The 26069-nt window shown below is 45.3% G+C and overlaps 1 protein-coding gene across 1 annotated transcript; it reads right to left on the bottom strand.

Moving 5' to 3' along the window:
* Positions 1-1780: 1780 nt before the first annotated feature.
* On the bottom strand, positions 1781-24720 carry LOC119466335 (uncharacterized). Its single transcript, XM_037726845.2, has 3 exons — positions 24488-24720; positions 9283-9453; positions 1781-2426 (listed from the first exon to the last, which is right to left on the bottom strand). The coding sequence occupies exons 1-3, from the start codon at positions 24546-24548 to the stop codon at positions 2185-2187; spliced, it is 474 nt and encodes a 157-aa protein (XP_037582773.1). The 5' UTR covers positions 24549-24720; the 3' UTR covers positions 1781-2184.
* Positions 24721-26069: the final 1349 nt, after the last annotated feature.

Here is a 26069-nt window from a genome sequence, read left to right as displayed (position 1 = left end):
GGAGCTGCCAGTTTTTTCCTTCTTTCTCCTTATTATAAGTCCAACCTCGATATGATGATCACAGATATAACGAATTATCGTATAAAACGACTGTATGTTTATAACGAATGTTGGATGTAACAAAGATATTTTTATGTCGAATTCAACTTTCGACATTCGAGTTGTATCTCGAATATGTTAGCAGCTTCACCTACTGACTAACATGTCATGATACACACATGGTGCCTACTGTTGTGGAAAATGAAATGCAGTTGAGGGCATGAGATGCTGCGAGTGCCTAACTGTGAGAATTATCACTTTTAACAGCTTAATTATGCAACTTGTAAGTGAACTCTAAGCACTACATGGCACTTGTAGGAATCAAAAACATGAGCAAGTCATTGGAAGTAGACACTGTGTTTGCTCATAATATGTTGTCTACAATTCGACAGGGCAAGCATTCATGGTAAAAAAAAAACATATTATGAAACAACAAGGTGTTTTCCTAGATAAATAGCTGTCTTCATAACAGGGAATAATCTTTGTTATCACTTGGCATGGGAGTACATTGCAATAGCTTATTAGACTTTGCCTAATGACCGTGTGACTGCAGCCATAGCCTCCTGTATATATTTTAATGACTAGCTATAGTCATTAGGGCGGTCTCTTAGAGGGCGCCGACTGTTTCAAAAGTTACAATTTACGAGGGTACGATTAGAATCACATGAACTGTATTTCAATGCATGTCATGCGGAAACAACGAAAGTTGTCCATGCTCTAGCAACGACAAGGTTATGCTTATGGGAACGCGGGACCGCCGCAGCGGATCGTCGGTGAGTCCATAGAGCTTTCTACGAAAATTTTGTGTGGAACAGAGTTCTTTCCCATACATTTTAGGGTGACTGGGCAGGCATTGTAAAGACACAGTAGGTTATGGTGTAGCTCAACAAGCAATCTATGCATTCATGTTGAGCAAGGTGGTTGCAACGCCTCCATCTTGGCTCTGGTGGTGGTTCTGCAGCACTGTTTGTATACAAGGGAATGCCTAATATCAACATATACAAGTGTAACTTACTGCTAGCCACAGGTGCAAACAGCGCGTGTTTCCACTAGAAGCTTTGTAGTAAGGACGCTACAGCTGTTGGCGTTCATCATGGCCACGGTAACGCTGGGGGAAAAAAATTTCGAAGCCGATTGGTTGAGGTAAGCGCGTGGTAACGTGATCCACGAAAACAGCTACAGGCTATATAAAAAAACATGCTACATAGCCGATACGAAATAGTGGTGGTAACTCGCCAAGAAAGATATTGTCTTCAAAACTGCAGAGTTTAATACAAATTTACTAGAGGAAAAAACTGGCGTTGCGTTGATTAACCTATCATGGGAATGATGGGAGGTACGAATTTCAGATTGGCCTTTGTGGAGCTCGCATACCACATACCCGCAAACCCTGTCCAAAATCGCAAAATGAGCCCAAATTCGCTAATTCTACGGAAAACTTGCGCTAAGAAATGAGCCAACAACCGAACTGAGCCGACACTTGCCATCATTCCCGCTCTAGTTAATTTCGATGCTGGTAAAAAAGCGCTCGTAGACCACGTAGATATTGCGCGCCCATAGTTTGGGAAAAAGAATACGAAAAACCAGTGGCGTAGCCATGAGAGTGGCACATCGGGCAAGTGCTCCCCCACTCTCTCCAGAAATTTCTATAATAGTATTGGGCCTACCCAGACCCCCCCCCCCCCCCCCCCCACCTTCCCGCTATTAGCCCAGCCTCCACCCCCCCCCTTCTCGACCCCGGTCGGTCAAGTGGGTGCCCCGCCGTAAAAAGATTCTAGCTATGTACGCCACTGGCTAAAAGTTATAGAAAATAAAGCAGAGGGTGTACAAGGTTTTGTACTGTGTAGAAAAGATTGCAAAAACAGGGCGTGGCGTTTGGGTGCGCAAAGGTCCATTTGGGTACCCGAAGTTTCTTGGGCGCGGGAAATCAAACTTTCTACTGGCTCCAGATTTCACTCTAGGTTTAGGTTTGGAAACTTGCTCTCAATCGCTAATCGGCCATTCTCGCCCGTATCGGGCCATCCTGCGCAATGCTAGGTGAGACACAAGGTGGTACACAACAGATGTAAGACACGACGCATTACTCGGAGCACAGCGCTGGCTCGGCTACAGGAGTGTTGCACATCTCTGGTGAGTCCGCGGCCATCACGGAGGATACGTCAGCAGCACTTTGCTGGAAGAGGCCAGGGTGGCCAATAGGAAGAGGAGCAGCAGCGGCCCCACGGAGGCGTGGCCTCGTAGAGGGGGCGGGGCCGCATTGCAGCCGTCGTTGTTGCACGTCAAGATGCAACCGCGCAGAACGTCGTCCCCATACCGGAAAACGCCGCACGAATTGTCCATGGTCTCCAGGGAGCAGATCCGGATCACCATCTCGATGTTGGTGTCCACTGAGGCAGTGCCGAGGAAAGAGAAGAACACAGCGTACATTAGGGTTAACTGGCGCACACGTGCCACAATCACGTGCAATTTTGTGGGTTCGCAAGCCTTGCTGCTTCGCACAACGTTAAATTGCTTCGGCGCGCGTGTGATTGACACGAGGTGCTATTCTGGCATGGAGCAAGGAAAGGTTGGGAGAGGGCATCGTGCAACACGATTGACGCCAGAACTTATTGGACCAACACGTGATATCGTCACGTAAGAGCGCGCTGCAACTTTTAGTGCTCCCTTCAGGCTGAGCTACGGCAGCGCAGCCTTCGGTGGCTAGAAGCATAGCGCAGCCGAACAAGTGCGTATCGATTAAAAGACTATACCGGGAACCAAGCGTTCTCAGCCAATACGCTGCGTCTCAGAGTTCACGTGTTGGGCGTACACTGCGAGGGAAAAAGCGAAGAGAATGGCTTCGCTGAGAGTTCGCTTGCCAACGACGGCCGCTTAACGTAATGCTCTCTCATAGTTTATTTATAATTACTCCATGTACACACAAATTCCGCCATGTTGGCGTTATGAGCCAATCAGCGATGGCGTAGGTGGGGCTTTAGTGTACCAATCATAGGAGATGAAGATGGCGCCGCAACTTGACGATGTCCTGAGCGGTCCAGAATGGCACCCAGGATACTTGGGTAAATTGATTTGACCTTAATAATAGCAGAGTCCTTCCAAAGAAGCATGAAAGGCATCGTATTCCAAAGAAGCATGGAATGACTCTGGTAATAGTAAAGTAGTGCGAAAGACATGAACGAAATGACGTAAGACAGACGTAAGCGCACCTGTGTGTCTGAAGTATTCCTTTCTTCCCATGTCTTTCGTGCTGCTCTACGATTCCTAATAATCGCGTATAATTCCTTTGCGAACGCAACTTTAGCCCGCTTTGACAGAGCAGCTGTGTCACCTTTAAAAGGCGGCAGCGCACAGAAAACATTATTACACAGAGAAGAAACGACAGTGTGTCAACTGGATGCAAAGTCGACACTCGACGCAGGGACCTAATGCAGGCGAGCGTAACCTGGATTCATTAGCCGAGCAGAAGTTTTCAATGGTTACTAATCACGGAATCCTATAACTGCGGAAGCCACGTGGTTAGGTTTGTGCATGGTGGCACTCCTAAACTGAGAGGGGTGATGCTGCCAAGCCGGCATACATACTCGAATGTGTTACCCCAAACGGCTCGGACACTGCTCAATTTGCAGATGCGTAAGAAGCGCGTGACAGATTTAAGGGCGAGAACTATTCTCCAGTCAGTGCCACTGCGACACCGTCCAGAAAAGACGCGTGATAAAATTAAAACAGTGGCACCTTCGTTGTGCACAAATAACGGACTCTCCAGTTCTGAACTCAATTTTTGCATCAGCTAGTAAAGATGCCGTTTCTACTTGGTGTGCCTCAGACGTCTGAATACGACCTAAACAAGAATTCGCAGCAACTGTTCCGTCAAGCGACGGCCTATCGTGGTTTGAAAGATGCTGGGAGGTCTGTTATTTTTGCTTGCGACAGTACATCTCCTAATGCGGACACCGTAACTGCCCGACCAAATGCGAACACCTGAACGCACAGTAAACCTACCGCGGAATCCGAGAAAAAGCGGAATGTCTCCGCAGCCTCGGAACGCAGTCTATACAATTCGGATTTCCAGCCTGTGCTATTATATGCCAACACCATAGTGTTGGACGGTTTCGCTACGCGCGTCACGAACTGTTCAGGAATTCGACGTTTTCCCAAGTCCCTCGGTACTTAAATCTTTGCCGTTGACAGTACGTTCCGCGACAGAAGAGGAATTCCTCAGCACTTCATTCCCACCATCCCTCGCAGGTATAGACCGAGCAAAGTACTGCTTTGCTTCGGTGATCTGAGAACTAGTTATAGCGTGGCCATTGCCTTAACATGCTGTATATACGCCGATTCTCGCCAGGTTTAAATCAATACCTGCGCAGACTTGGAGAGGAGGGAGCAGTGGCTACCAAACCTAATTCTCGGTGGCGTTGAAATCCCGCTGATCATTTTCCCGCTCGTCCCACGGTACCCTCGACTCCACAATGACGCTGCATGCAGGCGGCGTCATCGATTGATAACTGCGCTTCCTCTTCGAGACGTCGAAGCCATTGGAATGCGCTATTAAATTGCTGCGGCGCGACCGGGTGATCGTTGTTTGTAATTGATATTGTTTTTGTTTTGCCGTTTGCTGAGCGCGCCATAAAACCCTGCCGGATCGGGAAATGACGCATTAATTTATATTCAGCGGTCTCTTTGAAGCTCAATTGATCTTTGTCCCGCCTCCCGCATCAGGTTATTAAACAAGCTTCGACAGTTAGCTCGTTCGTGTGGACGCTCGCACGGCACAGCCGTCAATTGGAATCGCCACAACAGGGGACGGAAGGATGGTGCCGTGCTATCAAAAAATGTCGCAGTTTCGCCCGAAAGGCGAAGCATCAATTGCGATAGCAAATTAGTAGAGAGCAATAAGGAGTAGAGATAGTAGTTTTATCGGCTGCATAAACTTGACACATTCGCTCACTAACTGAATTAACAAGCGTGGTGTCAGCGCGCACAAGCAAACATGAATAGACTCGATGACCGCAGACAATCACTGTCAAAACGGGGGCGTGGGGGAAGCGCGGCCGCCGCAGCGAGCGAAGGTTCGTGCGGTCTATCGCTTCAACGGAAACTGAGCGGCGTACGCACAGCGCATACAAAGGTCAGAGCCGTGTGAAGATCGCTTTCAAGATACGGTGCGCGCGACAACACCGGCAGTCGGCACAGGCGTAAAGTACAAGAACGCATTTGTTGGCAGAGTAGAAGCCGCCCACCCCCCTCCCTTCCTACCGCGCTGCCTTCCCGCTTTGCTCCTTTTGCGTGGGAGATTGTGTCGCCAGTTCCCCTTGCACCCGGTTGCAAGATACGCATTTGGTGCCGCAGCAAAACGTCGCCCCCCCCCCCTCCCTCCCTCCCTCCCTCCCTCCCATACCACCACGGCGCACGGAAGTCGCGTTTGCTTTCTCCCGTGCGTTCGCTCTCCGTGATAGCGCGCGTCCCACGCGCGCTTTCACTAGCACATACGGCGCGTGGCGGCGATTTTATCGCCCTTGGACTTTATACGGAACCTCACGGCCACGATGACGGCGATGCCGATGGCAGAAATCTGCTTGAAGTGTCCATATAATTGCTATTGCAATAAAAATGTGTAGCGTGAATTTATAGGCCATCACCGACGCACGACGCTCACTCTTGCCAATCCGGCAAAGCGCACGCGTCCTTCTTTGATGGCCCTTGCAACTAAAGAATAGAGGGGCTTTACATGCTACTGCTCGGTGGCGCCACCAACGTCGGCAAGAGCGTCTGCGAGAGCGGTTTCGGCGCCCGCTCTAAGCATGTCCCTGTGTGCGTGCGTAGCTCGCTGAAAGTCGCGAAAGCTGGCTTCTCCACAACAGGAAGCTTAGCGGGGGGAAGCCGACTTCACTCACTCACCGCCTGTAGGTGGTGAGGGGCTCAGCACGCCTGAAAACGACAGCGTCACCGCTGCAGTGATTAGCAACATACTCATTACTGAATTCCCTCGATTCTGAGGCCGGCACTCAGCTAATCGCACTATCTTTGCGTTGGGATGGCCTCGATCTTGGTAAGCATAAGACGGTCGAATGCCTCAATGTGCGTTGTATATGATGCCGACGTCGCATGCCGATCGCAAATCAGAGGAAGTGACAAGTGCCCTAGTTGGTATAGATCAATCAATAAATCAATCGAACTTTATTTTCAAGAACAAAAACTATATACAAAGATTATTTGGACCGACAGCCTGAAGCGGCTTGTGGTCGGTATATTACGATATATTACGGTGTATTACGTATGGTATGATGAAATTATCGTAGCGCGAGGCGAATTGAAAAGGCACAGATGTGACGCGCGCATGGCGCTGTCGTACCGTGTGTGTGCTTCCGAGCTTCGCGCTACGAACGCTCCCAAAAGTTGATGACTGCAGCGTCCTGAAGTGTGGCGCGTTGAATAAATGGCAACGGTGATGGAGCGAGCCCGCTTGAAATCAGGCACCTTTTTCGCCTACAAAATTCCAATCTCCACGTTCTACTCGCAGGTATTTGCACCATGCCCATTGTTAACGTGCGCCGGCACCAGGCATGCCGTGTGCACCAGCCGTTCAACGAAAAAAAAAATATTTAAAAAACACAGTGCAAGATTAAATGATAAAACGTGCGGTGTTCGGTGGTGAGTGTACTGGCAACCGAACACCTAGGTCTTAAAGTCGTATCTTGGACCGTGTTTTTTTATATAATTTGTTTCGTTGAACGGTTTGGCTAACGTTAGCTGGGACACCCTATATACCCGCTACAATGAAGCCCAACGTGGGGGAAGGTTTATTAGCCAGCGATTTGCTCTCCTGGTACAGACTGAATCTCGTATGCTGCGCAGCTCGCGTGTTATTTTTTATGTAGATAAATGGTTTCAGCGAGCAAACGACATCATATTTTGCCCATTCTTGACGCAGAGCTGCTCGCGATAAACCGTACCGATGAGGCCAAGTCGCTTCGTAGTACCTGCGAAACGCAGGCATGTACTCTTTTAGGGCGACCGAATTGTTCCGGCAGAATAATGAAATGATCGTAGGAAGCACTTGACATGCGCCTTTAACCTCCCGTTACGAGAGCAACTGGCAAATCGAATAAAAAAGAGGCACCAAGTTATCAAGTACAACTTAGTTTTAAGCTGGCTACATATCGCAATTCTGTAAGCTGCGTCTGTCACAGCACTTAACTCTTTCGTTACCGTGGGAAAATGTGCCACTTTTTGTAGGTTTTCGTAATTATTTTGTGTAGTACACATTATCATGGTTACACTGTCATGCTATATATCAATACAAAGCTAAATAAACGTATTTTCTAACGACATTATTTTTAAAAACAAATATTAAGGTGTAACAAGTAATAATATTCATGAAAAACAAGATTCATTGAAAATTGCACAAAACATTTCCAATGTGGTGCTGATAACACAAAAGGAGAAAAAAAGAAAAATAATGTGAAATATACAAAACGTTTGCTAATCAATTGTACATAAAAGAGGAAAGTTTGAGTTGTCCAGCTCATAAATCATATGAGTTACAAATTTTTATTTTCCGCATAGTGGAAAGTGCCTTGTCCCATCAGGTGCCGCAGTGATAATTTTTTCCACTACAAATTTTTTAAGCACAATACTGCAATAGATATCAGTAAAGAAAGAAAGAAATGAGCTGTTGAACCATGGGTATTTCAGAAATTTATGCTAAATTTTAAGTCAGAAAAAAATCTCAAATACCAAACATAACTCTGAACATGGCACCAAAACAGCGTAAGGTATGCCTTTACCGAAAAAAAGAAATTGTAAAATGTGTAAGCAACCAATATAGCTTCATAATACAATGTTTAGTAGTGGCAACAAAATCTACAACCATATCCCAAAGCTCTAAGATGTGGGAAAAAAATATATTCCTAAGGTTGGCGTGGCACTGGGCAAAACAGTTTTTGGCTGTAGAGGAACACAAGCAAACATTGCCAGTTTTACAGATTACATTGTTTTATGGTCAAGTTCCTTGTCCTGATAGGACTTCTTGCATCTTCTCCGCTTTTCTAATATTGATTGCACTTGCTTTCTCTCGCTTGCCCGTGTACACATAAAATTGTATGGTGTAGCCTGTCTGAGGGTCAGCGAGCACCCACAACTTGTACCCCATAGGACTGCTTTTTCAGGATTTACATCCACGCATACTTATTTGTGTTCAAGCAAATCCTATTTATTACCTCCACTGTGAAAAACACCACAAAAACGTCGATCGCTTTTGTGAGCCGCTTTGCTTCACTGCGCAGCATCATTCCGAGGCGGGGTTCTCTTCTTGGGCTAAACATGACTCCCTGCTAGGCTGATGGCAACAGATATCCGCCATATACTGTAGAGACACCGTAAATTAGAGATATAATATTGCCAACATCCTTCGGACATCTCAAGCGGCCTAAAAAATCTGTCACCTGTCAAGTGCTAGATTACTGCCGAACAGCTGGCGACGATCCGGGCTTGTTTTGCGAGTTTCCGTCGCCCGAACTAAAATTCGATGATTAGATATCATCTTCAGAGTCACTGCTGCTAGAAACTGCAGAATAATCACTTGCAGTCACGACAGAATCGCCAGAAGGACGTTGTTAGCGCACGGGTCCGGCGGCCGGATCGTCAGCCATCTTCGTGAGCAAAACAAGCGAACCACGCACTTTGAACCGCCGTTAAAAATCGCCGCCGCGCGGAAAAAGAACAAACTACGCAAGAAATCAAAGATAAGTGCTTAGAAAATGCGCTAGATGGCGCAGCTAGTCCATAGGAGCGCCGGTATTTTTAAATTTTCGCGCGGAGCCTATGGGTCACCGGTGACCCATGTTCTATAGGCGCGGTAACGAAAGAGTTAAAGAAGACACATCTAATACATTAATTTGTCTGCTTTAGCTGACTTTTAGTGCGTTAAAAAAACTATTTATTTTTCTTTTATTCATAGCGAAGGAGCATAAAACGGTAGGCATTTGTAAAGAAAAAACAAAACAAAAAAAAAAAACGTCGTGCAATCGAGAAGCAATCCCACGACCTCTGTATATGTCGCTCGCCGTGCTTCAGTTGGCGGTGGTCCTCTAAATAGAAAATACTTTTCAGCTTCTCCGAACAGCGGAACAAGCGGTGTACTTCCCCACTCGTATAGTTCAACTCAGTTATACGACGATCTCCGTGCGGTCATCGTGCTAATCCTTGCACTCTGCACGGGAAACCGAGGAGCGGTCCACTCACTGGTCCTGCCGACCACCTTGACGCAGAAGTGGGCCGGGAACCGTCCCACGTGACCGTCCTTGGGCACGGTGCAGTCGATCACGTATCGCGCGTGAGCCGGGTGGAACGGGTCGTGGCAGTTCGGGTTGGTGCCGTTCACGCTGTTGCACGTGTAGCAGTTGATGGCCCACGCTGCACGGGAGAAGAAGAAGCGGCACGGAGTCATTCGCCGACACAGTGTTGCCATATAGGTCATAATAAAAATAGTCTCTGCTCGAAAAATAAGCAAGAATGAGTAGATTCTTTATGCTGGAAAAAGATGTATTTCCCTATTCTCTCTCTCTCTCGCTCTCTGTTTTTTTTTCTTTCTTTTTTAAGCTCAGTGGGCCTTTCTAATTCGGTTGCGCCTAATTACATAATTAGTCTTAATTAATTAACTTCTCAAATAGTATAATTGGATGAAAAGTGCCATTGAGAAAATTGTAGAGCAACATGAGAAACTCCCGATCCAGCTTTCTGTTGCCCAATACGTGCTACATAAAAGTGTTTTTCCGAGCGTGAAAGACGCCCGCGAATTCAAGCATAATTGCTACGCGACTGGCCGCTCGAGACACAGTGCTAGCTAGACACATGCAAAAAAATTGGGAGCCTTGAAGAGTGGAACGCGATAGCATTCAAAGATCCCCGACTTCTCACGCTTCCCGGCAACTGCAGCCTTTGTAACCGTAATGTTTACCGGGAAACGCTGGCGGCGAACGCTATGCACGAAGGCGAGCTTTCTGGTAGAAACGCGGCCTCTTAGGTGGACCGATCTTCTGTTAGTGTTTCGCACTTTTTATATTTCAGTCTGAGAAGATTTCACATAAAAGGCATGCGCTGTCGGTGTTTCGTTTCATGACATTTGTTTGTGGGCTGTCATTCTCAAAATTCCGAGGAATAACTTGCTAAAGAATGTAAGACAAGGTGTGAGCAACTTAAGTGATAGAAGAAGAACTGTCGCTTTCTTTTTTCTCCACCATCCGCACATGGCGTAGGGAGCCTGCATGCATGGAGCGTTGCATGTAGGCTCTCTATAGGGAGCCTACATGTTGCATGTAGGCTCCCTAGCTCTCTATATAAGATGGCGAGCGCCATCTGGACGGTGTTGTTGCAAGGAAACGAGCGGGGGGCGCCGCTCCATGAATGGTAGAAATGCTGAGAAGTTTGTTTGAGTTTCCGTGTAACAGAATTATGTTTTCTCGTATATTCAAACTACAATCCGACGCTATCATGTCTATAGGTTGTGTATAGGTCGTACTTTACGATGTTCTGTCGCATTTTACTTTGAGGAATTGAATTAATTCACTAAAGCCTGTGCGTTTCGAGGAGGGCCTGTGTGATTGTGGTTCGGAATTATTTGTTGCGCCACGGGGTCCTTAACGATGTCGCGTTAAAATAATCTGAGTATCTCCAATTAAGCGACGGCAAACAACATTACATTGGTTCTGTCCAGCAGGCAGCAGATACGTGGCATTTGCATATTTTTAAACTTTGGTGCATGATTGTTGGGACACCCTGTATAATAGCCCCCAGTGGGCCCTCGGCGGTTTATTTTCTTGTAGGATTCAGGCGCCACTTTAAGCCTGAAAAAGGAAGTGGTGCGGAGACGAGGACTTGAATTTGGGGTGTTGATATATAGCAGACGTTCTACTTCTACTCCAGGCCACCGCAATGGTATAATTGGAACCCACCGTAGTGGCTCAGTCAAGTAAGGCGTTGCGCTGCTGAGCACGAGGTCGCGGGATCGAATCCCGGCCGCGGTGGCCGCATTTCGATGGAGGCGAAATGCAATAACGCCCGTGTGCTTGCGTTGTAGTGCACGTTAAGGAACACCAGGTGGTCAAAATTATTCCGGAGCCCTCCACTAAGGCGTGCCTCATAATCAGAACTGGTTTTGGCACGTAAAACCTCGGAAAGAAGAAAAAGAAGAAGTGGTAATTGGAGATTGCCGCGAGAGGCCTTCGCTCTGGCAGTGGATAAAAAAAGAGGTCGCAGCATCGATTGCGATAGCAAATTAATGGACAGCCATACGAAGGAAGGATAGTAGTTTTATCGGCCGTATAAACTTGTAATCACAGGCGTACTAACTAAATTAAGAAGCATGGTGTCACACGCGCACAAACAAACATGCTCACATCTCACCCGATGACCGCGGAAACTCGCTGTCAAAACGCTGGATTGAGGAAGCGCGACAACAGCACCGAGCGAATTTACCTTCGGGCTGCCTCTCGCATCAACGCGAACTAAGCGGCAAGAACACAGCGCGCGGCAGACTCTGTCTCCGTCGCAGATGGCTTTCAAGATACAGCGGCCTGGGCGAGCGAGCGCGGCCGCCCGGAGTACGGCGCGATGGAAGACGGCGCGCTGCATCCCCACTTTCGTCACTTGCGTGCGCGAGATTGAGCCGTGATCGCCGGCTCATCCTCGCACGCTTTCACTCGTACATACAGCGTACGGCTCGCGGCGACGATTGTATCGCCCTTGGACTTTATACGGAACCTCACGGCTACGCCGACGGCGATGGCAGAAATACGCCTGGAGGGTCGTTATAATTGCTATCGCAATAAAAATAAGCTGATGATGAAAAGTAACCGAGTCTATCAGACGCCTCGGATAACCCGCCGCCACCACACGCTCCACTTGCATTTGAAGGCTTTCTTCCACGAAATGATCGCATGACTTGCAGAGAGCGCTCGACAAGAAAGAAAGCATAATATTTCTTTTTTACAAGCTTTGTAGGTATACTACCGTTTTCGCGTTTCGCCTCCACGGAAATGCGGTCGCCGCCGTATACCCAGGAATCGAACCCTCCGATCTCGTTCGTGCTGATCAGCAGCAGACACTGGTTTCAGTGAACACGCGTCGCGGTTTCACCCGTTTAACCTGGTTGATCTATAACCGACAGGCGGCCGGCGCTATCGATATGCAAAAAAGCCGCTCGTTCATCAAGGAGTGTACAGCCTGGCCCCATATCTGGATCGAACATCTTCCGCGCCAGCCCCCTTTCGGTTACGCCGCACGCACCGATCTCGGCCTTCCGGCCGCGCCATTAATCATCGCAGCGGGGCCGCGCCGTATAACGTACACGTCGGGCGCTCGCGGAAGCGCCCGTGAGAGCAACAAACAAAGCGGCTGAGAAAAGCGGGCAAAGCATACAAGCGCCGTCATAATCGTTATACGACTCGTGTATACCTGGCTGAAACACCGCCGCTGGCATGTTACAATAGCGGGGTGTCACAATATAGCGAGCGTGGTGACCCTCTGCGCGTCTGTATACAGGCGTGCGCGAATGAGCGTGATTCGGCACGTTTAGTGAAGCGTCCTTCTAAGCTGCCTCTGGCTCTATGGAGCCGCCACGCCTATTAGCCACTCAATCTACAAGGTGAATATGTGAGACAGGGTTGTGTCGGCGGTTGCTTTAGATGAACTGTGGCATATACAACCGGTGGCGCGTCCAAGCAAGTCTCGGTAAGCGCGCGTTCCATTTTGCCGGTGACACAATTTCTCTTGGTACTGCGGACACAGAGAGACGCTCTTTCTTGCTTTTTTGCACTATGATATAGAAGAGCGCAGGATGGTACGTTTACCCGTTCGTGTGCTAAAACATGTTATAATGTATGGCAGCGGAAGAAAAAGAACGCAATCATTATGATGATGAAGTATTCAACTTATATATATATATATATATATATATATATATATAAACTCTTTAAAAAAGACTTAACTCGGCAAATTTTCAACTTACTGCGCAACAACAGCCCAAATCAGAAATGAAAAAGAAGTGTTTCACCTTCATTTTCTCTTCTCGTCACCAACTTATCACTGCGAAATGCAAGAAAACAAAATTCCGAAAGCATAATTTATTCCATTAAACTTATTGTTTCCATTTAGTGTTTATTTAAGGCGCGTGCGTGTCAAGTATAACGGAGGCTACACATGACGCTTATTTAGTGCCTCCTAATCGCTCATGGCAAGGCAATACGCAGGAGAAAGAAAGGAGGGATACGATGATAGTGTGAAAGTTGAGACAATTACTCGGCGAACGCACATGTGCGCACGCACATACACGCATATAGGGCGCATGTTCACTTAAGACACACTCACACAGGCACGCGTCATGAGTTGCAGGGCTTGCGTCATTTGCAGGGCTTGCGACAAGCGGTATGAACAGCGCAGCAAACGACCCACATAAGACTGCAGAAAAAATAAAGGGGTTAAAAAAAAAACACTCCATACCGATCGTTACGCGCAGAGGGCGGGAACCAATCTTGGTGACGTAAAAGGGGCGGAGTTCGCGTTAACACCGGCCTCTGCGCTGAAGGGCCTCTGACGTATCACTGAACTTGGTTCAATGACTCGGTGTTTATTTAACTCATATACCGGGCACGGCTGTATAACGACACAAGGGAGGCGATCACGATTTGGTGATTCGCAAAACGGACCCTGTTGTTTGTGAGCAAACGACGGGCCTCGAATCAACAAACCCCCGCAGATGCGTCACGATCGTCTGTTCGCTGCCTTGCGACGAGAGTATTGTCGCAGTCTCTTTTAATATTCGCATTCTTTTAAACTCGAATAGCTTTTTTTTTTTTTTTTTTGGGGGGGGGGGGGGCTCTTTCGGCCGTTTTCGTGGTTGGCCGATGGTCGGACTCGGCAAGGCAAACTTCGTTCGTTCGTTCGTTCGTTCGTTCGTTCGTTCGTTCGTTCGTTCGTGTGACAAGCATCACATGAATAACAAGACATTCACGTGATGACGTGATTGTCATGAATGACATAAATGACACGAGGTGATGGCGTCGTGGTCATTCTTTAACGGGATATGTTTCAAAGAAGTGTGTGGTGAGACATGCATGCGCGCATGGCATGACAAGAATTACATGGAATGACATGCTAATGCATTTCTTGTCATTAATGTCATGGCATGCAATTCACAACATTCATGTCATGACACGCATGTCATTCCTGTGATGACATTTATGTCATGCCATTCATGTTAGATCATACACGCTTGTCATGCCATTCATATCCAGCTTTATATCGAGTTAAAGAAACGACCACCACAGCCTCGTGTCATTCATACGATTTATGTCATGACATACATGCCATGACAAGCATGGGATGTCGTTGATGTCAGGACATGAAATGCGCTTCTGTGTCTTGTCATTCATCTCATGACGCACATGAAATGCCATGACAAACATGGGATGTAATTGATGTCAAGACATGACATGCGTTTGTGTGTCTTGTCATTCATCTATTGACGCGCATGTCATTCATATCATGACATTTGTGCCATGTCCTGTCATTCATGTCAGGTCATACATGCATTTCATTCATATCCTGATATATATTGAGTTAAATAAACGAGCACGACGACGTCATGTCATTCATATCATTTACGTAATGACATATATGCCATGACAAATATGTCGTGTCATTGATGTCATGACATGTCATGCCGCCTCATGGCTCTTCTGATATATATATCCAGTTGAAGAAACGACCACGACGGCATCACAACGTAGGATAGATATATAGATGGATAGATAGATATAGATGGATGGATATATATATATATATATATATATATATATAGATAGATAGATAGATAGATAGATAGATAGATACTCAAACGCCTGAAGTTCGCAAAGAATGCTTCGCATTAAAAACGAGGATTTTTTTTTCATTGGTATCCATCCCAGGTAGCCAGCGTATAGCAATGGAGATTTTACCGCCACGCCAACAAAATGGCCGACTCGCGATCGTTTCTGGAGTAGTAATATTAACCAGCGACTACAAACTGATAAGGTTCCCGCGGCATGATCAGTTGATTTCGGCGTTGCTGAAAACCTACACTTGTGCGCTTTTCGCACTTTTTGCAATCGAAGTGAGCTACTGCACGTGTACTCTTGATCACGTCTGCGCAGAACACCATCTATACAGCATTCACCACTTTAAATAGACGAATCAGCATCAAAAGTAGAAGCGCGCGTATATACGGAGACAACCGAAACTGCTTTTAAACGTATTCACAAACCACGACGTCTCATGCCACGCCGCGACTCGCGCTACAAATTTCCGCGTTTTTATTGGTGGTCTGCATAGCGGTATGATTAAAGCAATCTCCCGAACAAGCGTCAAGAAAGAACTGCTTTGAGCGATAAAGCAAACATGGGATGTAATTGATGTCAAGACACCAACGCAACTTTTTTTTATCCCCGGCGAAAGCCGTGCATCAAACTTTTTTTCAACCTCTTTGGTTGGGGCGCATGTGTGCAGAAAATGATGCGAGAAACTTTTTTTATCCCCGGCGAAAGCCGTGCATCAAACTTTTTTTCAACCTCCTTGGTTGGGGCGCATGTGTGCAGAAAATGATGCGAGAAACTTTTTTTTTTATCCCCGGCGAAAGCCGTGCGTCAAACTTTTTTTCAACCTCCTTGGTTGGGGCGCATGCATGTGTGCAGAAAATGATGCGAGAAACTTTTTTTTTTATCCCCGGCGAAAGCCGTGCATCAAACTTCTTTCAACCTCCTTGGTTGGGGCGCATGTGTGCAGAAAATGTGGCGAGAAACTTTTTTTTATCCCCGGCGAAAGCCGTGCATCAAACTTTTTTTCAACCTCCTTGGTTGGGGCGCATGTGTGCAGAAAATGATGCGAGAAACTTTTTTTTATCCCCGGCGAAAGCCGTGCATCAAACTTTTTTTCAACCTGCTTGGTTGGGGCGCATGTGTGCAGAAAATGATGCGAGAAACTTTTTTTTATCCCCGGCGAAAGCCGTGCATCAAACTTTTTTTCAACCTCGTTGGTTGGGGCGCATGTGTGCAGAAAATGATGCGAGGAACTTTTTTTATCCCCGGCGAAAGCCGTGCATCAAACTTTTTTTCAACCTCCTTGGTTGGGGCGCATGTGTGCAGAAAATGATGCGAGAAACTTTTTTTTATTCCCGGCGAAAGCCGTGCATCAAACTTTTTTTCAACCTCCTTGGTTGGGGCGCATGTGTGCAGAAAATGATGCGAGAAACTTTTTTTTTTATCCCCGGCCAAAGCCGTGCATCAAACTTTTTTTCAACCTCCTTGGTTGGGGCGCATGTGTGCAGAAAATGATGCGAGAAACTTTTTTTTATCCCCGGCGAAAGCCGTGCATCAAACTTTTTTTCAACCTGCTTGGTTGGGGCGCATGTGTGCAGAAAATGATGCGAGAAACTTTTTTTTTTATCCCCGGCCAAAGCCGTGCATCAAACTTTTTTTCAACCTCCTTGGTTGGGGCGCATGTGTGCAGAAAATGATGCGAGAAACTTTTTTTTATCCCCGGCGAAAGCCGTGCATCAAACTTTTTTTCAACCTGCTTGGTTGGGGCGCATGTGTGCAGAAAATGATGCGAGAAACTTTTTTTTATCCCCGGCGAAAGCCGTGCATCAAACTTTTTTCAACCTCCTTGGTTGGGGCGCATGTGTGCAGAAAATGGTGCGAGAAACTTTTTTTTATCCCCGGCGAAAGCCGTGCATCAAACTTTTTTCAACCTCCTTGGTTGGGGCCCATGTGTGCAGAAAATGATGCGAGAAACTTTTTTTTTATCCCCGGCGAAAGCCGTGCATCAAACTTTTTTTCAACCTCCTTGGTTGGGGCGCATGTGTGCAGAAAATGATGCGAGAAACTTTTTTTTTATCCCCGGCGAAAGCCGTGCATCAAACTTTTTTTCAACCTCCTTGGTTGGGGCGCATGTGTGCAGAAAATGACGCGAGAAACTTTTTTTTATCCCCGGCGAAAGCCGTACATCAAACTTTTTTTCAACCTCCTTGGTTGGGGCGCATGTGTGCAGAAAATGATGCGAGAAACTTTTTTATCCCCGGCGAAAGCCGTGCATCAAACTTTTTTTCAACCTCCTTGGTTGCATGTGTGCAGAAAATGATGCGAGAAACTTTTTTTTATCCCCGGCGAAAGCCGTGCATCAAACTTTTTTTCAACCTCCTTGGTTGGGGCGCATGTGTGCAGAAAATGACGCGAGAAACTTTTTTTTATCCCCGGCGAAAGCCGTGCATCAAACTTTTTTTCAACCTCCTTGGTTGGGGCGCATGTGTGCAGAAAATGATGCGAGAAACTTTTTTTATCCCCGGCGAAAGCCGTGCATCAAACTTTTTTTCAACCTCCTTGGTTGGGGCGCATGTGTGCAGAAAATGATGCGAGAAACTTTTTTTTATCCCCGGCCAAAGCCGTGCATCAAACTTTTTTTTCAACCTCCTTGGTTGGGGCGCATGTGTGCAGAAAATGATGCGAGAAACTTTTTTTATCCCCGGCGAAAGCCGTGCATCAAACTTTTTTTCAACCTCCTTGGTTGGGGCGCATGTGTGCAGAAAATGATGCGAGAAACTTTTTTATCCCGGGCGAAAGCCGTGCATCAAACTTTTTTTCAACCTCCTTGGTTGCATGTGTGCAGAAAATGATGCGAGAAACTTTTTTTATCCCCGGCGAAAGCCGTGCATCAAACTTTTTTTCAACCTCCTTGGTTGGGGCGCATGTGTGCAGAAAATGACGCGAGAAACTTTTTTTTATCCCCGGCGAAAGCCGTGCATCAAACTTTTTTTCAACCTCCTTGGTTGGGGCGCATGTGTGCAGAAAATGATGCGAGAAACTTTTTTTATCCCCGGCGAAAGTCGTGCATCAAACTTTTTTTCAACCTCCTTGGTTGGGGCGCATGTGTGCAGAAAATGATGCGAGAAACTTTTTTTTTATCCCCGGCCAAAGCCGTGCATCAAACTTTTTTTTCAACCTCCTTGGTTGGGGCGCATGTGTGCAGAAAATGATGCGAGAAACTTTTTTTATCCCCGGCGAAAGCCGTGCATCAAACTTTTTTTCAACCTCCTTGGTTGGGGCGCATGTGTGCAGAAAATGATGCGAGAAACTTTTTTTTTTATCCCCGGCGAAAGCCGTGCATCGTGAAGGGCTGGCAACACAGGCAGTCCTTGCGTAGCAGCGTTCCGTGAACTTGTTCAAACATATTCATTACATTTCCTAATACGCCAGTCAATATTTCTTTGCAGTAAACTACAACACACGTCTTCACTATGGGGCTCCATATTTTGCAACAAGAATGGAGCACAGTGCGTTAGCGAACAGCCAGTTGCATTTCCGACAGCTGATCGCACAGAAACAGGCCAGAAGTTGTGACGGTTTCGTATTCGCGCGCTTTCGCTGAGGCAACGTATGGCGCGCCGCCGAAAGCGCCATCTCGTTCCTCCGGAGCGAACTACTTCGCGAAAAAGGTCTAAGGTGTACTTTCTCTAAAAAAAAAAGGGCTTGAGCCCTGGTCACGCCCCGACAAACAGAGAATTTGTTGATTTGTTCCCAGCACTTCTATAAAATGGCATGATCTCCCCATTGAAATTGTTTCTATTACTGACAGCAATAATTTTCGCAAAGTTTTGGTTGATATTGCATGAACACTGACAGTTTTGTATTTCGTATGTACTAACGTTTTTATTGATTGTTTCTTAGTTAACATCGTACACATAGGAGCAAGTGTTTATGTGCCGTCAACCGCAAAAGTTAAAGCTTTGGACGCAGGATCTGCCAAATAGCTGCATGAATTCTGGCGAGGAGTGGTCACACAGCCTCAAATTAAATGTTCCAGCATGTAGTAGCCTTCGCCGCCTACACAGTGATTGATTGGATTAGAAGCGCCGTGCCTTAACAGAGCAGTAATTCACATTTGCAGAGGAAACCGCATCCCATATACTTTTGCGCTTGACTGCACCTGCATTTTTACATTGTCTGCTTTACTTTTATTTATGCCCAGTCCCCTCTGTAATGCCTGCATGGAGCTGAGGGTAAAATAAATAAATAAATAAATAAATAAATAAATAAATAAATAAATAAATAAATAAATAAATAAATAAATAAATAAATAAATAAATAAATAAATCGCACGGCTCTACAGAAATTTCTCACAGACCCTGACTCGATGGATTCTTTGGGAATAGTATTGTAGCGCAATTTTAATTTTCTCCATGTTCCCCTGACCTTTCTGCGTTGTTCTTGCATCCGTAACAAATTTTCCCTTTCTTTAGTTTTCCATGGGATCTATGAACTCGCTGTGTTAGTGATTTGTTACGTTGGTGTTCTTGTAGTTTTATATAAAAAATTCCAGCTAGGACTTTCGGGTTGTTCCTTCCTGGGGTCAATAAACTTCCCTATATTTCACATTTAATGAATAAAGCAAACGAAGGCAACAGCGCCGTGCACGAGATAAGCCTGAACCGTCTGAACCTCTTCTCTCTTTTTTTCTCTCACCAATTTCGTTAGCCACGTGAAGGGTTTAACGCACTCGCCTCTCCTTCCCATTTATATCTCTCCGATTAATTCACTTTATAGAACCTAACCTAAGCCAACATTTGGCGTAGGCGGGCCCGATATAACCGTTTGACTATATACGGTCCTTCATGTGAACTATTATTATTATTATTATTATTATTATTATTATTATTATTATTATTATTATTATCATCATCATCATCATCATCATCATCATCATTACGCTGTCTGGCTATCGCTTACATTTCGTGACCCGGCCACGAGGGCGAGGAGGTGGTTTAGTGATTTTTGTCCGGGACACGTATGTTACGTCTAGAGTAGATATTACGTTCGTTCATGCGGAATGCCTGGCCATAAAAATAAATATTTCAAATGCAGATTTAATCCTCCTTTCTATATATCGTCCACCATGTAACAGTGTGAGGCGATTCTTGGCAGAGCTCGATGAAATACTGGGAAAGTGGGGTTCAGCTGTGCAGTTATGCTTAGCTGATGATTTGAACATAAATACGCTATGCGTCACGTCAACTACTGTTTCCGATTACTTATCCGTTTTGTCTTCTTATGGTATGGAATCCATCATAAATCATCCGACTAGAGAAGAGTCTTCTGATAACCGAATAGTAGCGTCCTGCATAGACCACATTGTGGTGCGCGCGTCTGACTATTCCTTGGCTGCTTGCGTGATAAATCAGAGGTTAGTCGACCACTATTTTGTGGCCTGTCGCCTTTCGAAGTCTTCTCTAGCTTTAGAACATCAATCGGTTGGGAACACAAAAAGAAATAAAATGGAAATTCAAATCACTAATACAAAAACGTTTGACCAACACATCAGTAATTTTGACTGGTCTTTGCTGATTGATGGCAGTACACGCGATAAGGTATACGAAAAGTTCTCCACTCAACTCAAACACTTTGAGCGCCTAAGTACATATACTGTTATGAAAAAGTGCAGAAATAATGTTAGCTTGCTTAATGCCGATATTATGCGTGCCATATCTTTAGGGATTGACTCTGGAAGCGGTGCAAACGTTCCCCTAAAAATGAGGGATTAAAAGCTGAATATAAAATGGCAAGAAACTGGGTAGTCGGGCTTTTGCGAACAGCGAAAAAAATTTATTTTTTTAATAAATTCAACCAATCGCGCAAAAGTCCCGCGAGAACGTGGTCTACAATAAATAATCTTAGGAGAGGAAGTGACGTCCTTACTAATCCCATTGACTCATTTCCAGATGACAAAACAATGGTAGTTAACGCATTCAACCGTTTTTTCTCGCGTGCTTCTGAAAATGTTTTAACCCAACAGAAAAATCATTGTACGTTGAAGGAATCTGTGTCGGCGTCCGCTTTTATGCCTAGCTTATCAACGCCTGACCTGAAAAGGATTCTTTTTAGTTTTCGGCAAAGTAAAACACCAGGAATAGATGGCATATCAGTAGGCACTCTGCGAAGAAACTTCGATGTACTTGCAAACATCTTGCTTTTTTTAATTAATGGCTTTTTAGAAACTGCAGTAATTCCCGAGACTCTGAAAACGGCTATAGTTAAGCCACTTTATAAAGGAGGCAGGAAAGATAAGGTTGAAAATTCTAGACCAATCTCAATTTTGCCTGTACTTTCCCAGATACTCGAAAAATTCCTGTACGAATGCATGACGTCCTTTTTAATGAAGTTTTCTATTTTATCACCCAGGAAGTTTGGTTTCGTTGCGAATCGAGGTACCACAGCCCTATCAAAAGAATTCTCCAGATGAAGTATATTCCGCATTTGAAAACGACTTATTCACCTGTGCGCTATTTCTAGACATAGCAAAAGCTTTTGACGGAGTGAATCATAGCATTCTACTAGCGAAACTATCTTTAATGGGATTCAGAGGACCATTTCACAACGTACTGCGAAACTACATGCATGGTAGGTCACAGGTAGTTATGGCCGACAAGGAAACCGTCAGTAGCAAGCTATGGCTTACAGCCGGTGTTCCCCAGGGGTCGATTTTATCACCTCTTTTATTTAACATATTTGTAAACGATCTTCCTCTAGTAATTTCAAAAGGCACTATTTATCAGTATGCTGAGGATACGGTATAATTAACAAAGCATATAAATTATGAAAAGTCTGTGGGCGCCCTGCAAAATACAATACATAGTGTAATGCACTGGTTTGCGAAAAATTGTATTAATGTAAATATCGGGAATATTAATATGTTTTAGAAATGTTTTAAAAACCACAGCAATAAACATCCCAGTATTCTTGCATGACCAGCACTGCGTTTCATGTACATGTGCCCCTATTCAGTATGTAGACTGTGTGAGATATCTAGGTTTATTCATTGATAGCAGTATGTCGTGGTAGCATCATCTGGCCTATCTGTGTGGCAAACTTAGGAGTGTCGCTTAGTTGCTTTTTACTATAAAAGGTTTTACGCCATTATCGGTAAAGAAAACCATAGTGCCTGCTCTCGTGTACAGCATATTGCGATACGGAATCACCGTATTCGCTTTCTGAGCATTGCGATGGCAAACAGAAATTAACAGATTATTAAAAAATATATTGAAAAGTGTGGCCTATGGCTGTGGCCAGGTGTCAGATGACAATTTATTTTCAGCATTATGTTTTCCTCCATTTCAGTCGTTATTTAAGCAAACTGTTGTTCTTCGTCATTTTTGAAACGACCACTTCAGAGAGACATATGTAGCCCCTCGACTTTTGAGGGACAACACGCGTTTCATAGTTCCTCGTTCATCAACGAGGTATGGTGAGGCGCGACGATGTGTCTATGTGCCAAAAATTTTTAATGATCTACCTGACGAATTTTTCTCAGTGCAATCAAAAAAGGTTTTAAAGAAAATGTCATCTTTCATTTGAGTTTACCTTTTTGTATGGGTATGTGTTTATTTGATGTAATTTGGTTGCCTGAACCTATATATATATATATATATATATATATATTAGCATGAAACAAAACTAAAGTTTTCACTACGTTGGCATAACATGTATTTATTTTTTTGTTTTGGTTCTATATAAGCGTGAAAATATGTTCACGCTACATTGGAATAACATGTATGTAATTTTCTATCGACAATGTTTTGTCTGCACTAAGGTAACGCCTGTATGTACATACGCTGACCTCATCGCTGTTGCCGGCGCTGCCGGGCCTAGTCACACAAGCCATTTAGGCTACGACAGGCCCGCCTACTATGCATTTATTCTTGTGGTGCATAAATAAACATTATTATTATTATTATTATTATTATTATTATTATTATTATTATTATTATTATTATTATTATTATTCGTAGCAGTAGTAGTAGTAGTTAATAGCAGCAAGGATCAGCATAAAACTAACTTGCACGATGCGAAATATTTGTTCGGCAAAGTCGCAAGATGCTCCCGTCTTTCCAAACCCATAACTTCATCGCATATATATATATATATATATATATATATATATATATATATATATATATATATATATATATATTGATCGTGGTGTCACGAAACTCGAGGGACAAACGAATTTGTAAGCAGGAACAGTAACAAGAATGGACGACTTTTTTATGATGTTTTTTTTTTCAAATACCGCGCGCTAGTCACTGCTTCTTCTTCTTCTTTCTCTCTATGCTTTTCACAAGTGCCGATATGTCTGTTATCGTCGTCGTCATTGCCGCACTACAGACGCGGTAATATATATATATATATATATATATATATATATATATACACAAAGTTTATTCCTATCCTATAAGAAACAAAGCGGCGTTCCTGCAGTCGTTTCCCAAATCATTGTTAAATGTTTGTAAATTTAGGCCGGTTGCAAGCGCGCCAGGGGTGTGAAAGTAGCCGTATACAATGTACGGATATCAGTTATATTGGTATATGGCAATAGCACGTCACGCCATCAAAGCCTGTACATATACACGTAGGCTCTGATGGTATGTAGTAGCCAACATGCAGTCGCGTTGATCGCAATTTGAAGATTGACAGTGGTGAAGTTTGGAACCGACAAGCTATACAACGCTATATTGATCAGCGTAGCACCGGATACTGCAACATATCAGGGCCCCGCATTCACAAACCGACTTACGTTATAATTCTTCGCAAGAGAAAAGTTCAGCCAATCATAATGCAGCACATATCATTAGGTAAGGCGGCTGACCAATGACAACGAGTGCCGACTAACGAAAAAGCTTTGCGAGTTCGGCGCAAGATTACCAGCTGACACCGCGTCGCAATAACACATAAAACCATAGCATTGTTATATTATCTCAGGAGTGTCTACTTCTCTCTCTCTCTCTCTCCACACACACACACACACACACACATATATATATATATATATATATATATATATATATATATTCAGTGACGTAAACAGAGAAGTGCCAGTCGTAGAAGTGCCAGCGCAGTGTAATGTACCGCTATATAAACAAGAATGCAAACCAATTTGGGTTCACATCGGCATGTTCAACACCTCTTCTGTGTCAATGGATATAGGTGCTCTTTCACAGGTAAGCGACTCATGACACTATCACGTCCAAGTTACGTTTTCAAACCTTTCTCTCTCTCTTTCTTTAGCGCAAGTGAGCTAAGGTTTTACCTTTAAGTCGGGAGCATCGTCAATAATTTTAGCGATGCGCTTGCCGGGATGCGAAAATATTTTCTCGTCAACTGATGAGTTACACCGAATAAGCGCAAAAGTCACCACTCGATCCTCTTTCAATTACGCGTCTTTAAATTTCGCTGCCGATGTGCTCAGGTTGACAGGTTCCTCACTCGGAAAGCTCTAGACCCACCTTCGTACTGCGAACCGTATCGGTCTTGGATAGAAATCGGGCGCCACGCGTTAAAAAAAGATGCGAAACCGCAAGAAAGCCGCTTACCTTGGCGCAGACAGAGGGCTAAGATCGCCAGCGATGCGACGGCGTTGATCCGATAAGCCATCGGCGACGGAGGAGGTTCACGGAAGCGTCGGTACCCTCCACCAGGTTCAAACCTCGCGAACGCGTTCAACACCCGCGAAACATTTCTTCAAAATTGCTGCGGGCACGAAGTCTCGCTTCTATACCGTCCCCGCCGCTACAGCTGCCGTCGCAGACGGCGACAGCTCGGTGGGTCGCCGCCATGTTGCTGTGTTGATTTTTCTCCTTCCTCCTTTCCGCGTCGTCCCTTTCCCACTCCGTCGCCATTTACGCTGTTTATATGGAAAATGAATGCGATCCCTGCGTGTGCTTAGGATAGGGACACTTCTCTCGTCGGCGGAGTCCCTACGTTCGCGGCAGTTATGCGCTTTAGGGATGGAATATCGAACCGCGGTAGCAGAGTGTGGACAACTCGAGCTCTCCGGTCCGAAACACTCGCTTGGGGCATGGGATTTCTCGGCGGCGAACGAGCCACGGTTCATCCATGGCGTGGGCCGACGAAATCAAATTATAAAATTGCGGGACTGAAGGTTTTAAAGTGCGGCGGTGAAGGCCGGGCTTGCGACGGTGTGGTCGATATCAAATGTAAATGCAACGCAACGGGAGTCCGAGTCCCGAATTTGCTTTCAAACGTTATGTTCAATGATTATAGAGTATATATATCTTTCGAATAGATAACAACCTATATGAGTAGTTTTTGTTTTTCTAACCAGTAATCCGTAATTTTTGTTTCTCACGTGGAGTTATACCTGCTCAGTGTTGTAACACAAGCCCCACACCAGCTGGCGATACCATGCAGTGATGAAGCCAACATTAGAACTTTGGTGTCTGAGCAATAACGCTTCCGAGGGCCACCAATCCGCCGCATATTTATGTGGGGTGGGGTTCCAATAGCCATATGGAAGTCGACATTGGGTCGACAGTGTGTGTCGTTTCCTGGGAACTTTTCATGAAGCATCAGAATCATTGGCCGGCCCTGAAGCCATCACGCGTGAAGTTGTCTCGTTACGCAGGGCGGTTACCGGTGCAAGGTGACATGTCATTAAGTGCCGGCTTCAAAGACGTGCTCGTGAACTGCCCATTTCCAGTACTCGACTGTGAAGGGCCAAGTTTATGCGGAAGGGACCTTCTGACGCTGCTGGACAACGCTGGCGCTCCTCTGCTTAATGTGAATTCTGCCTGTGGAGCCTCACAGGCATGCGAAACGGACAACCGCAAGGTTAAGGCCATTTTCGGCCACTAACGGCGTGTCTTCTCGACGGAACTAGGCTTAATCAAGGGTTCTCGAGCAAGCCTGTTTTTGAATGGAGCCATTCCTAAGTATTGTAAGGCGATCGAGATCCTTTGCTTATGCCCTTCGCGATACAGTATCACTACAGCTTGACCGAGTCGTTTTCCTTGGCATTCTATCCCCAGTCAGCTGTTGGAATTGGGCAACGCCCGTTGTGCCGGTGCTAAAGAAAAAGAAGGTTCAATACGGATTCGTGGCGATTTTAAAGTTACCTTGAATCCGGTTTGCGGCAGTCCAACAGTATCCGATTCC

Source organism: Dermacentor silvarum, chromosome 10 (assembly GCF_013339745.2).
Source record: "Dermacentor silvarum isolate Dsil-2018 chromosome 10, BIME_Dsil_1.4, whole genome shotgun sequence".
Lineage (NCBI taxonomy): Eukaryota > Metazoa > Arthropoda > Arachnida > Ixodida > Ixodidae > Dermacentor > Dermacentor silvarum.
Note: the sequence above shows the minus strand (reverse complement) of the source record. Positions and strands in the feature narration are given on the sequence as shown.